At 44.4% G+C, this 19,066-nt stretch overlaps 2 protein-coding genes across 3 annotated transcripts; one reads left to right on the forward strand and one right to left on the reverse strand.

Moving 5' to 3' along the window:
* The first annotated feature begins 1,590 nt into the window (after positions 1-1,590).
* LOC127087870 (uncharacterized) lies at positions 1,591-3,599 on the forward strand. Of its 2 annotated transcripts, none has more exons than XM_051028792.1 (7): positions 1,591-1,812; positions 1,896-1,938; positions 2,244-2,314; positions 2,670-2,764; positions 2,865-2,932; positions 3,081-3,191; positions 3,346-3,599. In XM_051028792.1, exons 1-7 carry the CDS (start codon positions 1,644-1,646, stop codon positions 3,362-3,364), a joined length of 576 nt encoding a protein of 191 aa, XP_050884749.1. In that variant the 5' UTR covers positions 1,591-1,643; the 3' UTR covers positions 3,365-3,599. The 2 variants fall into 2 exon arrangements, with proteins under 2 accessions (XP_050884749.1, XP_050884748.1); XM_051028791.1 differs by having other exon boundaries at positions 1,592-1,812; positions 3,382-3,599.
* Positions 3,600-11,693: 8,094 nt separating this feature from the next.
* LOC127078951 (uncharacterized) lies at positions 11,694-17,294 on the reverse strand. The gene is made up of 2 exons (XM_051019361.1): positions 12,835-17,294; positions 11,694-12,195 (listed from the first exon to the last, which is right to left on the reverse strand). Exons 1-2 carry the CDS (start codon positions 17,292-17,294, stop codon positions 11,694-11,696), a joined length of 4,962 nt encoding a protein of 1,653 aa, XP_050875318.1.
* Between the last annotated feature and the right edge of the window lie 1,772 nt (positions 17,295-19,066).

Raw genomic sequence — 19,066 nt, forward strand, 5'->3', positions numbered from 1 at the left:
GAGTTGAGAAGATCTACTAGAATGCGTCAAGTTTCTCAAAGATATCCTCCACATGAGTATGTGATGGTCATTAAAAATGGAGAATATCTAATGAACATATATTATCTCGGCTGATTATGTGGTCATGGTAAGAAATGGTTACGAAATATACTTTTTGTAATAGTGAAAGAAAAAAAATATTTCCTCACTTTCATGTTTAGAAAATCTTTTGAAACATAAATAAACAATACATTTATTTTCTTTCCTTCAAGAATTTTTTATTTCATGAATATTTATTATTTATTATTTGTATAAATCAGGTTAGTAGTCATGTGGTCTGACCAATGACCCATCAGTCTGATTAGTGACAGTGTCTTGACTGAGTCGATAACCAATGGATATTTTAAAGCATTATACAAAAGTGTCTCATGCTTAATTGAAAAAAATATCATTTTTAAATAGTTGAACTTAAAGGATCCTAAACGATCGAGTTGCGCTGACAAAAATATGTAGTTCGTTGGTTTAGGACGAGATAATTCATTGATGAAAATAGGCATTATCAATTTTTTTTCTTTCTGCAAAACAAATTTCTCGTCATTAACATAAACTAAAAACCTATGTGAGCAAGTCTAGGATAAAATTTATGATACTAAATCCTTATTTTTATAAATTGTTTAAGACTTAAGGCATCATTTGATCCTTTAACTTAATTGAAAATTTTACTTTGGACCCTTATTCAATACACGCTACCTTTTAGTCATTCAAAAACTATTCCGTTAGCCAACTTAATCAATTCTTTTTAACTTTTAGCTTTAAATGTCTTAAGTGAGATACTATTGTGGAGTGACCACCATAAACTTTATTTTTTATTTTTTAAATTTTAACTATTTGATTTTTTGATGAATTTTACACCTTTAGATCTTGACAATCTATTAATTATAACAAAACACCATCAACACCTAAGAAATTATGATATTAATCAAACCATTTAAAATCAATCCAAAAATCCTTCCAAAATAAAAAATAACCACCGACTTAGTTAAACACAGTAGTAAAAGAATTTAATAATCTATATATTCATTTCTAAAACAACCACTTTTTATTACTTAGATAAAACCATATTATTGCGGCATGTCATATGTACTTATCGGTGTATATTATTATATTTTTGGTGCAATGAGAGTAAATTTTGTGTGAATTATGTGTTATAGAGACATTCAATTTGGAAAGAGAAAAAAATGTATTCCCTCCGTCTCATAAAAAATATCATATTCAAACCACACGCGGTTCTTAAGAAAATGATTAGATCTATTAATTTTAATTAAAAAATAATATTATTTACTAAAATACCTTTATTAAATATAATTAATAGAGTAGTTGAATAAAATAAAAATTAATATATAGTGATATAATAGTGGAAAAATTAATAATAAAAAGGGAGGAGAAATTTTCTAAAATCGTGCAAAAATAAGATTGACTAAAAATTTTTCATCACCAAAAAATAAATCAATATAGGGTATATTTGCAATAATAGTAAATCAATAAAGGGTATATTTGCAATAATAGTAAATGAACAAAGGGTATATTTGCAATAATAGAGGAGTTGTTTTGTGAAGGAGAACAAACGCTAAAGAGATAATTGATTAGTATTATGTTGTGTTGATATGGCGTCACTCGTCACCTCAGCGCATGTTAGCAACATCAAACCCTTACGGTGTTCCACTCGGAAGGTTAACCGTGTGAACTGTGAACTTTCACCGCCATCATGTAGGGAAGGTCGCCGCATGGTCTCCATCTCTCTGGTTCTCTCCCCCTTCCTCCTCATTCCGAACCGTACGCCTTCTCTCTCTGTTTCACTTTTGCTGTTTCACCTTCTTCTTCTGCACATTGAATTGTTTCTGTTTTCTATGTTGCAGGTGCTGATGCTGAAGGAAATCTCTTGGACAGATATGCTAAGAGGTAATGCTCATTCATAGCTTTCCGTCTTTTAATCAACTAACTTCAAATTACTATTACCTTCGCTTAAATTTGATTTCAACTTACACTTTTCATTCTCATTTGTTTTGGAATTGAGGCTGAGTTACTTTTCATAAGGTTTTATTTGTCTTTACATGATTAAGCATTCATAAATTCATTAAATTAAAATAACTATTTCCTAGTTTTGTAATTTGTCCTGGGTCTTATTATTGACATTAGACTTGAAATCAAATTTTTGTTCCTACAAAATGATGATTCTGATTCTAATTTTTTCTTGAATGCTCTAGAAAAAAGCTAGAACCTCTGGAGACTTATGTACCCGCTGTAATACTCACACAGTTCCAGATCGAGGATTTGGGTAAATCTCTGTGATTTTGGTGTTATTTATTTCGTACTTGGTATAATTGTACAATTTGTCAGGCTTCCCATTTCTCTTTTTTGGATATGCTAAGATAACTATGAAAAAACAAACTCTAAACATGAATTTAACGAGACGTGTTTTTCTTCTCTTATCGGTAAATTTGGCCTCATTGTTATAATCGTATGCATTTATTCTCTTTATTCATGTTTCTGAATCTTCGTATCATTACTTTCCATGTTCTCTCTTCACAACAAGGTTGGCTGCAGGTATTCATTTCACATGGTTTGCAATTATCATAAACTGAATTTGATATAGATTCTAGTTATTTATGCCTTTCTTTCTACTACTACAGATAAAACTTTAGAGGGTGATGAACCTCAATTCGCCCTCTGCAGGTCTCTACTTCGTTCCGGGCCTGCAGCATCTCTTCGTATAAATATTCGAGCAGTAAGTAAAGGCTTCCTTCAACTTCTGAGTACTTCACGCTCCCTACTTTATGATATTTGTATCTGTGAAAGTTAATTAGAGCTTCACAATCTTTTTATAGGTTGCGCAATATGCTTCAGACAGTGGCAATGGTAAAACTGCATTCAACAATGTTGATGAATGCTTGAGGTAACATAAACAGTTTCCCTCAAAAATTATTATGAAAATTATATGCTTGAAAATTGAAATAACTATCACCATTAGCAACTGAGCTATATTAATAAAATCATTATTATGTAAAAACTTAAACCCCAATTGAAGAATTCCATTTCTGAAGGTCGATTGAGGAACTTGACTCCTTGCTTCTGCGCGCATCAAGAAATGATCCTGGCGCCTCAGTCAAATCAATGAAGACAAACGTCAAATCTGCCCTTATCGCTCTAGACAGGTGATTTTCATGTACTTTGTCTTCCCTTTTCTGGTGCAGTAAGCTGCAAACCGTTAGATTACGAGAGAGAAACATCTCTTACTCTAACGACCCTACAACCGCCTAATTAACATTTTTTCTTGTGTCATACTACCAATTTACACACATGTGGCAGAGAAAGATGCTATTCTTAATAAGCTTTCTGTTTCAGCCTCTTACAAACAGTACCATCGGATGTGCTAAGTAAGGGAAAGGTTATAGCTGATTCATACTTGGATCGGGAAGACGTCGAAACAGAGAGCTTGGACCCTGGTTTAAAGCAATTAGAATCAATACTATGAATTCCTAACAGGCATACAAATAAAAAATGGAGAGCTTGTACCCTGATTTCATAATATCTTATTGAAAATATCCTTGTTTATATCTCTATACCAACTTGTTTTACTTTCACACCTCTATGTTCCCAATCATTGTTATCCTTGCATGTTCAACTCAGTTGAAGAAACTGAATTTGGTGCTCTATTGCATCTGCATCCGCATAAATTAAACCATGGACAAATAATTGAAGGATTCAAGGTTCTTCCAATCTACCACTTATACTACACCAACCACGTCGAAGGACTCAAGGTTCTTCTGATCTACCACTTATACTATTACCGCAACCACGTTGATTTATTATCAAGTTTTTAATAACTATGTACTGACAATCTAAAAAGTTATTTGAAACTTAGTCATTGAAAATAGGGGCCTTAAACTAAAAATATAAAGAAACTTTAAATCTTCAAAATTCTTTTATATATATATATATATATATATATATATATATATATATATATATATATATATATATATATATATATATATATATATATATATATATATATATATTCCACTCTATTAATTACTTCTTCATATATTCCAATAAATACTTCTCTATCCATCTATAATGTCATCATTGTAGCGGTAAATTCATGATCATTAAGATATGGATGAACTTAACGTCAATAAAACTGGAGTCGCCACCACGCTTTTATTGTTTCCAAGGGAAAAAGGAAAAGTAGGAATAAAATTCAAAGATAAGAAGTTTTCAACCCAAAGTGTCATAGGTACACATAGGGAGCTCTTTTTGTGTGTACATGTGTTTTGGTATAAAAATGATGTTTGCATAAATAGAATGTGAAGATGAGAAAAAAATTCATTAATTATATTTTTGTGTTTGACAAGACCTTCAGACTTGTGCCTACGTACCAACATAAAATGAGGGATCAAAACCTCGTAGTTCGTGGTATCAATTTCAAAGTGAGTTGATTGCTTTTAACAAATTTTTTTATGTTTGAAAGAGGCACAAAAGGCTTAAAAGAGTTTGAATGAGTTGTTAGTTCTTTTTGTCTTTTGAAATTTTAAGTCAATATAATTAGATTCATTTACAAGTTTGACTAAGAAAAAGGGGTTTGAAATTGCAATGACATAAGACCAAAGTTTCTAATTTGCAATAATGTCTAAGTTTAGAAACACAAACAAAGAAGATTTTAAAAGGAGGGAGAGATTTAAAATTTAAGAAGTGAGAGGAGATGAAGAGATTAATCCTAAGCAAAAATTAAAAATCTAACCAATGTGATGCAATCCAATAGACAAGAATGTCATAGAGAAATCCACTTTTCCCTTGAACTTTAGAATTAAGCAATATCAATACACAAATAGCAAGATGAAGAGCAATGCATCAAATAAAGATAGCCACATACAAGCTTAGCAACTTCATGATCTTCTTCAAAATCTCCCATGTATCAGATGAACAACTCCTTGATTGGCTAAAAATAAGTCATAGACATAGGTTCAAAATAACAATTGCATCAAGATCATGTTGCAGATGAACTCAAATGGATCTTCAATACTTGCATCAGATGAAAGTTCACTTCACAAGCACTTGGTTTCAGAAATGTTGGCATTGGCCAAATCCTTTTGCATAGGGAGTGTTGCTTAATTCTAAATCCAATGTCTCAAATCAAATTCAACAGTCCACACAAATCTTTTTTTAGAGTTTTTCTTGTTATTATGTACATTAAGGTCAAAAGACCATAAACACAAAGTACACAAACAAGTATATACAATCACAATATATGACTCAAGTGAGCAAAGTGAAAATGACATTAAAGTAAACAAGTTAAATGGTATGAATAATGGCAAATGATAAAAGACTTGAATTTAAAGTGCATAAAAGTAAATGACTTGAAATTAAAAGTTAGTCAAATGTTAGTTGATTAGAAGTTAGTATTGTTTTTACTTTTCAATATTTTAAGTCATTCTTTGGAGAACACTCAACCCTCTATTCACAAGCATGGATCCTTGAACCAAGACATCTTCCAAAGGAAGGAAAAAAGGCCAAGTTTCCACACAATACCATGAAAGGGGGAGACTTACAATCTCACTTACTAGAATACTATGCCTTTTGTGTCAAAATTTAGCGCTATGTTAAGCAATCGTAATTAGACTTATGTAGAAGTCATAATTATTTGAGGCCGGACAATAAATTTTTTGGTGTTAATGCATGTTAGAGATATGGTATAATGAACCATACTCCTAAAATATACCACCCACAAAAAAGAAAATGACAAAAGGGTGGACCTAATCTCATCAACACTTGTATTGATTTTGCAATCAACTAGCTTTAGGATATAAAGATATCATAGGTCAATGAAATGGATGGGAGAGAATGAGATTGAAGATGAAGAGGGAGGAGAAATGAAATAAACACAAATTGGTCATGTGAGGAATTTTATCAAATTAAAATCATTCATTCATTTTGGGAGATGAAATGTACATTTCATCAACCCCTAAATCCAATGATTTTAATCCAACATAAGTCAAATCAACCTTGACCAAGGCCCAAACAACATAGTCAAACTCAACAAGTCAATGGAAATAGCTCAACACAATTTATTTACAATTAAACAATTAAAAATCAATTAAAAAATCAATTAAAAAATGTATTAAATTAAAATATGGTTGATTAAAAACCTAAAACCTCTTCAAAGCATCAAATAAATGGCCAAGACATTTATCATAGGTCAAACAAGGTCAAAGGACATTGGAGAAATTTTTTCATAATTTTTGGAAACTTAAAAGTATTTTTAAACAATTAAAAATATGCACAAAAACAATTAAATCATGAAAAATATTAATATTGATCCAAAAAATAATTTTAATTCAGAAAGTGAAAGACAAAATTATTTGAATTTTCTTGGTGAAAGTCTCATATTTTTTGGATCAATATTATAATTAATATGAAGTAATGAAAATAAGACAATTAAAATGAAAATAAAAAATTACAAAAAAACGTGGACCATTTGATCCCCCTCATTAGTTGAGGTGGCAAATTAAGTGGATCAAAGCGTTCTATCCACAATACACCAAGTCAAATGTTCCACACGCGTGGTAATCACTTGGGACGCTCAAGATTAAAACAAAATAGAAGGATCAGGTGGTTTAGAAGCGTGCTAACACACCACCGGAGCCAGAGCTCCGGTCTTCTTCTCCGATGGACCTCACTAGACTGGTCCACCTTCAATCATCACCAAAATAAAAAAGGAGGACATGAATTTAAAGTAAAAATGCTCAGGAGCTCGAATTTGGCCTCAATTTTGTCTAACTCCAAGTATATAGAAAGATACATGGAGTTGAATTTTGAGGATCATGATCTGAGTTGCTTCGATTTGACCTCAAAGCAACTCAATCTTCTTACCTACATTGATAGGACTTCAGACAATCAAAAATCAAAAAGAATAGTGGAGAATTGAGTGAGAATCGAAGAGATGAAAAATTCAGAAAACCACCTTCACTGCAGCTTCAGATGGACATGATCTTGCTTTCAATTGTGCTTGACCTTACTTCAGATGCTTGATGGAGTGGAAATGGTTCAAGGAAAGTGATGGACTCTTGGAGTTCAAATCTCAAAAACAGTGGTAGATTCAAACTCGATTTTCAATGAAAATCAACAAGCTTATCCTTTGAATGTTAGGGTTTAGGGTTGCTGATTCAAAGCTTGCGCGCCAGGGTCCATAATTCTGAGCATGAAGGGTCTCATTTATAGGCAATGCAATTGGTTTCACACCCTTCTTTCAAAATTTCAAAAATAGAAATTCACCTTTGCATGGATGCATGGGTGTGTGATAGGCCCATGTAATGATGCATTTAGGTCCAAAAATGAGTGTAAACAATGCTGAAGTCATGTAGAAAGGCCATGCATTATTGTATGGAAAATGGAACTTCAAATCTTCCAAATAGTCCTTCAACTTTATGCCATGCGCAAGTCATTCATACTTTGTCCAAATGAGATGAATTTGGACTTTTTAGAAAGGTTAGATCAAGAGGAACAACTTTCATGTTGAACACCTTTTTATTTGAAGCTTGGATCATGATGAATTTTGAGGTGGAAGTTTGAAAAATCAAACATATCAAAGAATTTTCTAAGTACCTGATCTCACCTGATCAGGAGGGCCTTCCAAGGTCTTGGTGAATGGGCCGGAGAATGAAGTGAAAAGGGGGGTGTACCTGCAAAGTGCTCCAATGCTTAAGTCAGAAAAGGTACAGAATGAGGTTATCTGAGTGTGAGTTAGAATACCTGCCCCTTTGCCATGAAAGAGGTATTTATAGTGAGCCCCCAGCGCTGGGCCAAGGCTCCTAATGGGCTGGATTAGCTAGGCCCAAGGAGGAGCTGCCAGGGGACGCGTAAGAAGCGTTAAGACCTAGACCAAAGTCTGCCCCCTGGTCCAACTGCCCCTATCCCTAAGGCGACAATATAGGGGAGTTGGGTGACGTGGTGAGTGGGATGCCGTTAAGGCCCTGCCCGACACAACTGAGGTGCCCGCGACGTGGGTTGACGGTGAGTGGATGGAGATCGTACGAGGAGGACCCGCTCACTGTCCGACACGTGTTTAAGGGGCCGGGGAGACGTTCGTCGGGCGGACTGTCGTCCACCTGACGCGTCCTCGTGGTCGTGTGGACATGGCCGTTTGGACGTGGGCTTGGCGAGTATTGGGCCGTGCCGTGCCTAGGGTCATGGCCCAGTCCGGAACAGGAGCCCCCCAAGTCGAGTCTCTGAGCCAGAGGGATGACTTATGTTTCGACTAAGGGTTCCCCGCGACGATGGGGAAGCTTGACCGTTAGACAGGCGGGGTCGTGCCAGACCTATTCATGACCGACCCTTTCTTCGGGAATGTCGGGGATGGAGGTGGTCGGTTGATCTGCGCCTTCCTTGTAGTAAACGTGGGTATGACGCGGGGAGGTGGCGTCTTGGTGAGTCGAGGAGATGGATAGGTGCTCGGGTCGCTTCAGCTTCTCATCTTTGACAGACGTGTCTCAGAATTAGTGGGGTCGCTTCGTTTCGCGCGCAAAGACGGCGTAGGCAGGCTAGGTAATGATGACCTAGCGTGTTGGTCTACGTGCCAAGCCCTATAAAAAGGGGTTGAGTAACTTCATTTCCACTTTTTCTTTTTGCTCACGCGTTCACCGGAGTTCTCCACATTCTCTCTCGTTTGCTCTCTCAACCGTCTGGACCGCCGTCTCCGCCCGTCCTCCTATCTGAACCACCGTTTTCTGCTCGGACACCACCGTACCTTTTCAACTTAACTATGTCAGGTACGGTTTTCCACTGTGACCCATTCTTTTTCCTTGTTGTTTTCTGTCAAACGCATGCTATTTTCGTAGAAATGTGGTTAGGTTTAACTTAGGGACAGTGTAGTGGACTGTAGGTGTATATTAGATGGTAGAAAATAGGGTTGGGATCCTACTGTACCGGGCATAAACTTCATATGCCGGGCAACACTTGCATAGGTTGTATGAAGTTTATGCCCGGTCTCCATAGAATGCGCGGGCCACCGAGTTGAGCACGGTTAGTGTCCGTCGCCGCTACGCCCTTTCACTTGACCTGCGGTGGAAGGGTGGATTTGATACGACGTCGAATTCACTCTTTCTGTCTGCGTTTCAGGTGTTACCGGGCGATTACGACCGAGGAAGGAAGATTCTGGGTCCTCCACCGACGACGCGACAATCGCTCGTCTTCCTGTCGGGGATGGGAGTGTCCGAGATGGTACCGAACACGCCTCCTCTTCCGGGCAGGTCGACTTCTCCTGGGTTGCGGACGAGCCCTTGGAGGAGGAATCAGACTTCTGTGACGAAGCCATCACTGCTCACGCTATGGTCGAGGCCATAAACCGGGAGGATCCACCGAACTGGTATTGCTGCGCCCCCAAGGAAGAAGACCGCATTTGTCATCATTTCCCGGGGAAGCAGTTCACCATGTATGAATTTGCTTTTCGTGAGGCGGGGATGAGACTGCCCTTCAGCTCCTTCCAGATGTCGGTCTTCAAGTGGCTCCGGCTGGCGCCGTCCCAACTACATCCTAATGCCCTCGCATTTATGCGGGCATTCGAGTTAGTTTGCCAGTTCCTCGGCATTGGTTGCACCCGGGCTCTCTTCTTCCACGTGTTCCATCTCCAGAGGTCCGGTTCCCGTGGCCGCCACAGTTGGGTTTCTTTCAAGCAGCCCGTGCGTCTGTTCAAGACGTACGAGGATTCTGTTCGCCATTTCAAAAGCCGGTGGTACGTGGTGATGCCGATTACCCGGGCTGCCCTTCACTCTCTCTACTACTATCAACGGGAACCCAACGGGGAGGAGACGCTGATGTCGAAGATACCGCTGAGGTGGCAGCGTGATCATTTCGATCTCTCCACAGCGCATTACCGGGTCAAGTACGCGATGCTCGGCGAGGAGGATAGGCTCGCGTACAAGAAGCTGGTCGATTACGTGCAGAGCTTCAGCTTGGCGTTCTGGGCGAATCGACAGGGCGTGCCCTACCTGGATGAGGCCGGGGAGCTAATCACCGAGACGCGTTATATCAATACGAAGGCTCTGCTCGAGTGTGATACCGAGGAGGAAGCTCTGGCGTTATTGAGTAGGCAGACTTTGTTTAGCTTTTTATTTCTGTTTATGACTTCGGTCGCTAACGTTTGTGTGTAATTTATTTGCAGGTGCCATGCCCAATGCTCGTGATCGGGTGCTGAAGCTGGCGAATCAGGTCGGCGCTCCTGACCGGGTGCCCAAGAAGAAGAAGAAAACTGCGGCCCGTGTCTCGGAGATTGCTGGCGATGCCGGGGTCGGTCCCTCGCAGGCGGCGAGCGTGATTCCTTCCTCTCCTCCTCGGCTTAACCCGATCACCATTCCTGACAGCAGTCCGTCGCCAGCGGCTTCTCCCCTCCATAAACGGAAGCGTCCGGCTGGGGCCCTTACCAGGTCGTCTCCAGGAGGTTCGCATGGACCGGGCAGCTATCTTCTGCCTCCCTGCTATGTGGAACGGTCGTTCTTCAAGGCCGAGGAGTCGATTGCTGTGCCTGCGCCTGAGGCCAAGGCTATTCTGGACCAGGATGTTGCTGCCCGGAGGAAAGATCTGGCCAGGGATATTGCTGCCGTCATCCGGGTGATGGAGACGGCCATGGTTCTGACCGACACTGCGGTCTCCACCGCCTCGCTGGAGGAAGCCCTTTTGCAGGTTCGGACAGAGAAGGAAAGACTATCTCAAGATCTGTCGGACTACAAAGAAGAGCATCAGCTGCAGGAAGGGCTGCGCCAGAAGCTGGAGGAGGTGGAAAGGGAGAGGGACCAGTTGAAGGCTGCTAAGGCGAGCCTGGAAGAGCAGGTGGTCGACCATCAGAAGCTGACCGAGGACAACGCCTACCTACGGGCTCAGGTTGAGTCTCTCGAGGGAAAGGTCCGTCCTCTGGCAGATGAGACCGAGGAGGAACGCGCCTTTGGCTCGCGCGGTGAGCTGCTAGGGCATATCCGGACTCTCAACCAAGATCTTGTGGCCTGCTTCAAAGAGGGTTTCGACAATGCTGTCGAGCAGCTCGGGCTTCTGAACCCTGAGTTGGTGACGGAAGGGTCGGCCTATAACTGCTGCGTCCGGGATGGTGAGATCATCTGCCCGTTTGAAGTGGAGGAGGAGCTGGGGGGAGAAGAAGAAGAAGAGGAGCTCCGAGCGGAGTCTTAGTTTATATGTTTTTCTTATCATGGCCTGCGTGCCTTATGTATTTTGGCCTTCGGGCGTTGTAATATGGCCTTCGGGCGTACTTGGCTTCGGCCGCCTTTGTCGTTTCTAATGTATGAATATTTTTGTTACCGTTCATTGTGCTCGTTTGTGTTTGATATTTGTTTGCATGAATTCGTACTCTGCTCGACTTTGTTAATCTCCTCGGTTTAGGGAACCGACGAAGTGTCGGGCTTTGTGCCCGTGGGTATCGAAGCCCGGGTCCGTTGTTCGAACCCTGGTCCCGAGGCTTGGGTCCTCCCATCGCGAGCTGGGTGCCCTGCCAGTCTTGGTACTTCGACGTTGGGTCTTGGTCAAGATCCCAACCGTCGGGGAGGGTTGTGTTTGTTGTGTGACCCCGGATCGTTCCCGGGTCTCGTGGTTCCTCCCTGGGGTTTTGGGGACGAAGAGCGTGGCCGTACCTGCCACGTCTCCCCGTGGCGTACTTAGCTGTAATATTGTCTAAGTTTTTCTGCGTTCCATGGTCGAGCGAGTTGTTCTCCTTGTAGGTTTTCTAGGTAATAGGCCCCGTTGCTCGTTTTGTCGCGGACGCGGTAAGGGCCTTCCCAGTTGGCCGCCAGTTTGCCCTCTCTCGGGTTTTTCTGGTTTCTTCTGAGGACCAGGGTGCCGACCTGGAACTCTCTTTTTATGACTTTCGCGTCATGACGTAGTGCTATCTTTTGTTTGAGGGTTGTTTCCCGGAGAGCTGCTTCGGAACGTATCTCCTCGACTAGGTCGAGCTCGGCTCTAAGGGTTTCATCGTTCATTTCCTCGTCTAGGGGCTCCTCTGTCCTCCTCGTTGGCGTCCGTATCTCCACCGGGATGACTGCCTCGGTGCCGTAAGTTAGTCGGAACGGGGTTTCCCCGGTGGTAGAATGCGGTGTCGTGCGGTAGGCCCATAGGACGCTATGTAGCTCCTCGACCCATGCCCTCTTTGCCTCGCCGAGTCTGCGTTTGAGGCCACGTAAGATTACCCTGTTGGCCGCCTCTGCTTGCCCGTTCGTCTGCGGATGCTCGACAGACGTGAAATGCTGTGTGGTGCCCAGGCTGGCGATGAAGTCCTGGAATCCTCCGTCCGTGAATTGTGTCCCGTTGTCTGTGACAAGTGCCTGGGGTATACCGAACCGAGCGAGGATGTTGCGTTTGAAGAACCGGAGAATGTTCTGCGCGGTTATTTTAGCCAGTGCCTCCGCCTCGATCCATTTGGTGAAGTAATCCACCCCGACGATGAGGTATTTATTCTGATATGATCCGGTGACGAAGGGTCCGAGGATGTCCATGCCCCACCACGCGAAGGGCCATGGGGAAGACAACGATCTGAGGTCGTTCGGGGGTGCGAGGTGCATGTCGGCATGTCGTTGGCATTTGTCACATCTTTTGACGTGCTCTTTCGAATCGTTTTGCATGGTCGGCCAGTAGTAGCCTGCTCGAAGGGCTTTTCGTGCGAGCGATCGTCCGCCGAGGTGTTGAGCGTTAATTCCCCGATGTATCTCTCCAAGTATGTCGGGGACTTTCTCTTCCTCGACGCATTTGAGTAGTGGGATGGAGAATCCTCTCCGGTAGAGTTTGCCTTCGAGGAGTACGTACGAGCATGCGCGTCGTTTGACAATGGCCGCCTCTTTCGGGTCAGCCGGGAGTTCGTCTCGTGTGAGGTAATTGTAGATGGGTGTCATCCAACAGTGGGCATCTCCAATAGCGTTGACCTCGAGTGGAGGCGGTAGTTTGTCGATGCTGGGCCGCGGGAGAATTTCTTGGATTACTGATTTATTCCCACCCTTTTTCCTCGTGCTGGCTAGTTTCGAGAGAACGTCTGCCCGTGTGTTGTGCTCGCGGGGTATGTGTTGAACTTCCCATTTTTCAAATCTATCAAGTTTTTCTTTGACGAGGGACAAGTACCCGAGGAGGTTGTCGTTCTTGGTTTGGTATTCTCCTCGCACTTGTGAGGCCACGAGCTGGGAGTCGGTGGATATTTTTACCTCTTTTGCTCCCAGGTCGTCGGCTAACCTCAGGCCTGCGAGGAAGGCTTCGTATTCGGCTTGGTTGTTTGATGTTGGGAATGCTAGCGCTAACGATACCTCTATCAGGATCCCTTCTTCATTTTCGAGGATGATCCCGGCCCCGCTGCCTGATGTGCTAGAGGCGCCATCGACGAAGATCGTCCATTTGTGGGCGCTTTCTGCTGGAGTCGGGCAGTGGGTCATCTCCGCGACGAAGTCGGCCAGCGCCTGAGCTTTCAAGGCTTTCCTACTTTCGTATTGTATGTCGAATTCGGAGAGTTCTAATGACCACTTGAGCATCCTCCCGGCCATATCCGGGCGCCCGAGCAGCTGTTTGATTGGCTGGTCGGTCCTCACCTTTATCGTGTGTGCGAGGAAGTAATATCGTAGTCTCCTCGCTGTGTTGATGAGGGCCAGGGCGACCTTTTCGATTTGCTGATATCGGAGCTCGGGACCTTGGAGTGCTTTACTCGTAAAATAGATGGGCTTTTGTCCTTCGTCGGTTTCTCTTATTAGAACGGCGCTGACGGCCTCGGTTGCCACGGATAGGTATAAGTATAGGGTTTCCTTTTCTGATGGCCGTGATAAGACCGGGGGTTGGGACAGAACCTTCTTTAGATGGAGTAGCGCTTGTTCGCATTCATCGGTCCAGTCAAAGGTAGCCTCTTTGCGAAGGAGTCTGAAGAATGGCAATGCGTGCTGGGCGGACTTGGCGATGAAACGGGAGAGTGAGGCGAGCACTCCATTGAGTGACTGGATCGATTTTTTGGTTTTTGGGGTCGGAAACTCCGAGAATGCCCGGCATTTGTCGGGGTTGGCCTCGATCCCTCTTTCGGTGAGATAGAAACCGAGGAACTTGCCTGCCCGGACTCCGAACGTGCATTTCTCGGGGTTGAACCTCATTTTACACTGTCTCGCCTGCTCGAATACCTTCGTAAGGTGTCGAGCATGGGTTACCTCCTCGTGTGATTTGACGATCATGTCGTCCATGTACACTTCGAGCATGTCCCCTATTTCGTCCTTGAAGACTTTGTTCATCATGCGTTGGTATGTAGCGCCAGCGTTCTTGAGCCCGAACGGCATCACGTTGTAGTAGTAATTGCCCGTTGGGGTCATGAACGCTGTGTGTTTCTTGTCTGCGGGCGACATAGGGATCTGGTTGTATCCACTATATGCGTCCATGAAGGACAAGAGTTTAAAACCTGCAGAGTTGTCAACGAGCGAGTCTATATTAGGGAGGGGGAAAGCATCTTTCGGGCAAGCCCTATTAAGATCAGTATAATCAACACACATACGCCATTTTCCATTATTTTTCTTAACGAGGACTACATTAGAGAGCCAGGTTGTGTACTGGGCTTCAGAAATAAAATTTGCCTCTAAGAGGTCTTTTACAGCTCGCTCGGCAGCCTCTGCCTTTTCGGGCGATTGCTTGCGTCTACGCTGTGCTATGGGCTTGGCTGCCCGGTCTACAGCTAGCTTATGACACGCGATCTCGGGGTCCAGCCCGGGCATTTCTGCGGCATTCCACGCGAAGAGGTCGGAGTTCTCTTTGAGGCATGCTACTAGCTCTTCTCTTGTTTCCTCGGGTAGTCCCTTACCTATCTTCACCGTCCTTTCCGGATCGTCCCCAAGAGGAATGAGTTCGAACTCCCCGTCGGGGATTGGTCGGACCGGGTGTTCGAGAGAGCGTTCCTTGGGGAACCTCCCCTCTCCGGTCTCGTCCAGCCCGATGCGACAGTCGAGGTCGATGGCGTTGACTCCTCGGGCAGGATCCTCGGTCTTGAGTTTTTTGTTGTTGCAGTTGCTCTTCGTGCTGACTACGGCCTGTCCTTTTACTGCGGCGTCGTAGCATCGCCGGGCTGCTTCGATGTCACCATGGATGGTGACTACACGTCCCAATTTGGTGTAGTATTTCATCTTCAGGTGGACGGTGGATGGGACCGCAGTGAGTTCGGCCAGCGTCGGGCGTCCAAAGATGCAATTGTAGAGAGACGGACAGTCTACGACCAGGAATTGGATTTTGACTTCCCTGGCCGTTTCTTGTTCGCCGAAAGTGACGAGGAGCTCAACATATCCCCACGGTCTGGTTGTTGCTCCGTTGAATCCTTGGAGATCTGATCCGACGTAGGGGGCTAAGTTGGTCTTGTCTAGCTTCAGAGTCTTGAAGAGGTGGACGTACATGATATCCACTGAGCTGCCTTCGTCGACCAGGATGCGTCGTACGTCGAATCTGGCCATCTTTGCTCTAATCAATAGTGGGATGGCCGAGTTCGGGGATCCGCCCGGGAGTTCCTCCAGGAAGAAGGATATTGGGTTGGATTTTCCCCGGTATTTTGTCAATGTCGCTTTCTGCTCGGGGGCAGTCAGTAGGAGTTCGTCGAACTTGCGTTTGACGGAGAGGGCCTCGGATTCCCCGTTAGTTCCTCCTCCTGATATCACCAGTGTGGTAGGGAAGTCTTCCCAGGGGCTGAGTGCAGTGATCTTGCCCTCGGGCAATGGTTCGGGGGGGAAGAAATCTTCCGGTCGTGACACGCAGAGGGCCACTTGATAGGGAGAGTTGTCGGGGGGTGTGTTTTCCCGGGGTCTCTTCTTCTCTGGCTCGTCGTGTCTGGGAGCTTCGTTCTTCCTCGTGTACTGCTTCAGGTGCCCTTCTTGGATTAAAATTTCAATCGCATCTTTCAGGTGGACGCAGTCTTCGGTCACGTGTCCGTGACTTCTGTGGAACCGGCAGTACTTTGATTTGTCGGTGTGGGGCTTTGGTGCAGACGGTTTTGGGAACCTGACCCTGCCCTGCTTAAATTCAGAGTTGATACATTCTGCGAGGATACGCTCTCGAGGAGCTGTCAGTAAGGTGTACTCGCTATATCTGCCCGCGGGGCCTCTTCCTTCCCGGAGCTCGCGAGGTCTTTCTTCTCTTCGTCTGTCTCCGTTGCGACGGGAAATGCTCGTGTCCTCGCGTTTTGAGTGCTCGGTCTCCCCAGCGTTACGTCCGCTGCGGGCATTGTGTGCCACCTGCTTTTCCTCGTATCTGATGTAGGCCTGGGCTTTATGCAGGAGCTCGTTTAAGGTGCGGGGAGGCTCGATCCCTACGGCTCTGCTAAGTTCACTGCCGGGTAAGAGACCTCTCTCGAGGAGATACTTCTTCATGTGCTCGGTGGTATCTACCTCGACAGCTTCCTGGTTGAATCGCTCGATGTATGAGCGCAGTGTTTCATTCTTCTTCTGCACTATGGCTTCAAGGGTCGCCTCAGTCTTGGGGTGACGACGGGAAGCTGTAAAGTGCCGGGTGAACATGGACCTCATGACTCTCCATGACGTAATGGACTCAGGGGCCAAGCTTTTGTACCAGGCCATGGCCCCTTTCCTGAGGGTCGTTGAGAACAGTCGGCATTTGAGGTGCCCGGTTATATCATTGCGGTAGTCGAGCATCGCGTTGACGTTGTCGACGTGATCGTCGGGATCTGTAGTCCCGTCGTACACAGCTAGGTTTGGCGGTTTCTCCATGCCTTTGGGGAGCGGGGCTTCCATTATTGCCCGAGATAGGGGGCAATGCAAATCTTCCTCGTCGCTCCTTAAGGGAGACAGTTCGTTGTTGTCGGGGCTGTGCCCGCGCCTTGGTGATGTTCTCGCTCGACCACCGTCACGATGGGCGCGTGCCCTGCTGGCGTGGGGTTCGGGAGAGCGACGTCCTCGCTTCTTCGTTGGCTCCGGACGTTGTTGTATCCTACTCACCGGCTGGGGCCGGGCCTCTTGTCGTTCGGCTTCGAGGGCCATGATTCGTTCGTGCTGCTGGTGGAGCATAGAACCGGCCTGATTGAGGGCATTCACCATGGCAATCATTACGGCGTCTCCTTCAACGGGAACGGGAATGGGATGAAATGTCTCTGCCCCTAAATTGTGGGCGTGAGAGACATCTCCGTTGTTTTGGGGCTCTGGAGACGGGGTGGATGGATGACCGTCCCGAACGTCCGCCTCATGGGATGGCGGGCCGTCGTCCATGTTGTAGTTGACGAGGGGACGGCTGTGATCGCTATGTTGTTCTCCGGCCATGTTGGAAGGACAGAAATGAATGAGCTTTTGATCCTCGTTTGATGAAGATGGGGATAGCTAGTTCCCACAGACGGCGCCACTGATCTCACCTGATCAGGAGGGCCTTCCAAGGTCTTGGTGAATGGGCCGGAGAATGAAGTGAAAAGGGGGGTGTACCTGCAAAGTGCTCCAATGCTTAAGTCAGAAAAGGTACAGAATGAGGTTATCTGAGTGTGAGTTAGAATACCTGCCCCTTTGCCATGAAAGGGGTATTTATAGTGAGCCCCCAGCGCTGGGCCAAGGCTCCTAATGGGCTGGATTAGCTAGGCCCAAGGAGGAGCTGCCAGGGGACGCGTAAGAAGCGTTAAGACCTAGACCAAAGTCTGCCCCCTGGTCCAACTGCCCCTATCCCTAAGGCGACAATATAGGGGAGTTGGGTGACGTGGTGAGTGGGATGCCGTTAAGGCCCTGCCCGACACAACTGAGGTGCCCGCGACGTGGGTTGACGGTGAGTGGATGGAGATCGTACGAGGAGGACCCGCTCACTGTCCGACACGTGTTTAAGGGGCCGGGGAGACGTTCGTCGGGCGGACTGTCGTCCACCTGACGCGTCCTCGTGGTCGTGTGGACATGGCCGTTTGGACGTGGGCTTGGCGAGTATTGGGCCGTGCCGTGCCTAGGGTCATGGCCCAGTCCGGAACAGTACCAAGCCATATGTTCACTTCTTCCACCTTGGATAACTTGTTCTATGGACCTCAAATGAGAAATATTCCTTCATCAAAGTTGTAGCTCTTTCAAATCTATTCAATTTGGTCTCAAATTTGACCTCATTTGGATTTAGCATGAAGGAGTTATGTATTTTAGAAGTTGAGGAAAATCACTTGTTCTATGGTATTGACCCAAAATGACCTATAATATTTCCTCATATCACATGTATTTGCAAGTTGAATTTGTACTTCCTCCAAACATCAAAGTTGAAGTAGATATCTTAAATTTGATCATGAAATTTGAATTACTTTCATTTCCTAAAAAATTGAGCAAGTTATGATCTTGGGAAGTTGACTTCCAAATTAGGGTTTAGACAAAATGATCTATAATATTTCACCATAAAAAATGACTTTCCAAGCAAAACTAGCTCTAGACCTAAACATGAAAGGTGTTTGAAATGTCATTTAGAGTAATGTTACGCTTGGAATCATTTTCATATGACAAAATTTGTAGGAGACATGGTCTAGGAAACCCCGGTTTTGATTAGTTGACTTTCTCTGGTCAACCACCATGAACCAACTTGCTAGCTTGATATTCTCTTGACTTTAGGGACTCATGGAGGATCATATATTTATAAGATGATGAAATGTGAAGTATACCTTGAAATATTTGATCAATTGTTGGAGAAACTTGTTGAAGAAGTCACATAAGATACCCAGATGAATTAGGTTTTCCAAGACCAATCAACCCCAAAATCTTGATGCTTTCTTGATCAAAATAACATGTGAAGATCACGGGGATCCATATATGATACTTAGAGCCATAGTAAACCAATCTTGATTGAGCTCATCGTAATGAGGGTCTTAAACCCTAGATGTGAGCTTGATAGAGCATATGTGAGCATGTGTACTACCTACAAAATAGGTAGACTATACAATGACATATTTTTTTTGTATTTTGGTTAGTAAAATAAAGAAAAATGAAATATGATACAATCAAATGGTCTTAGGGTCAAAATTGGGGTCTTACAATCATGATCTATTTATATGTCATAAAGGGGACCATTATAATACTTAGACTAAGAT

Source organism: Lathyrus oleraceus, chromosome 5 (assembly GCF_024323335.1).
Source record: "Lathyrus oleraceus cultivar Zhongwan6 chromosome 5, CAAS_Psat_ZW6_1.0, whole genome shotgun sequence".
In the NCBI taxonomy this organism is placed as follows: Eukaryota; Viridiplantae; Streptophyta; class Magnoliopsida; order Fabales; family Fabaceae; genus Lathyrus; species Lathyrus oleraceus.

What these genes read in the sequence shown, in the direction of transcription:
- LOC127087870 (XM_051028791.1), top strand. Translation starts at nt 1,644, where the DNA reads ATGGCGTCACTCGTCACCTCAGCGCATGTTAGCAACATCAAACCCTTA. An exon ending in CTTCCTCCTCATTCCGAACC is followed by an intron (nt 1,813 to 1,895) that starts GTACGCCTTCTC and finishes TCTATGTTGCAG; the next exon opens with GTGCTGATGCTGAAGGAAAT. An exon ending in AATGTTGATGAATGCTTGAG is followed by an intron (nt 2,933 to 3,080) that starts GTAACATAAACA and finishes CCATTTCTGAAG; the next exon opens with GTCGATTGAGGAACTTGACT.
- LOC127078951 (XM_051019361.1), bottom strand. Translation starts at nt 17,294, where the DNA reads ATGGCCGGAGAACAACATAGCGATCACAGCCGTCCCCTCGTCAACTAC. An exon ending in GTCAAACGACGCGCATGCTC is followed by an intron (nt 12,196 to 12,834) that starts GTACGTACTCCT and finishes CCTCAAACGCAG; the next exon opens with ACTCGGCGAGGCAAAGAGGG.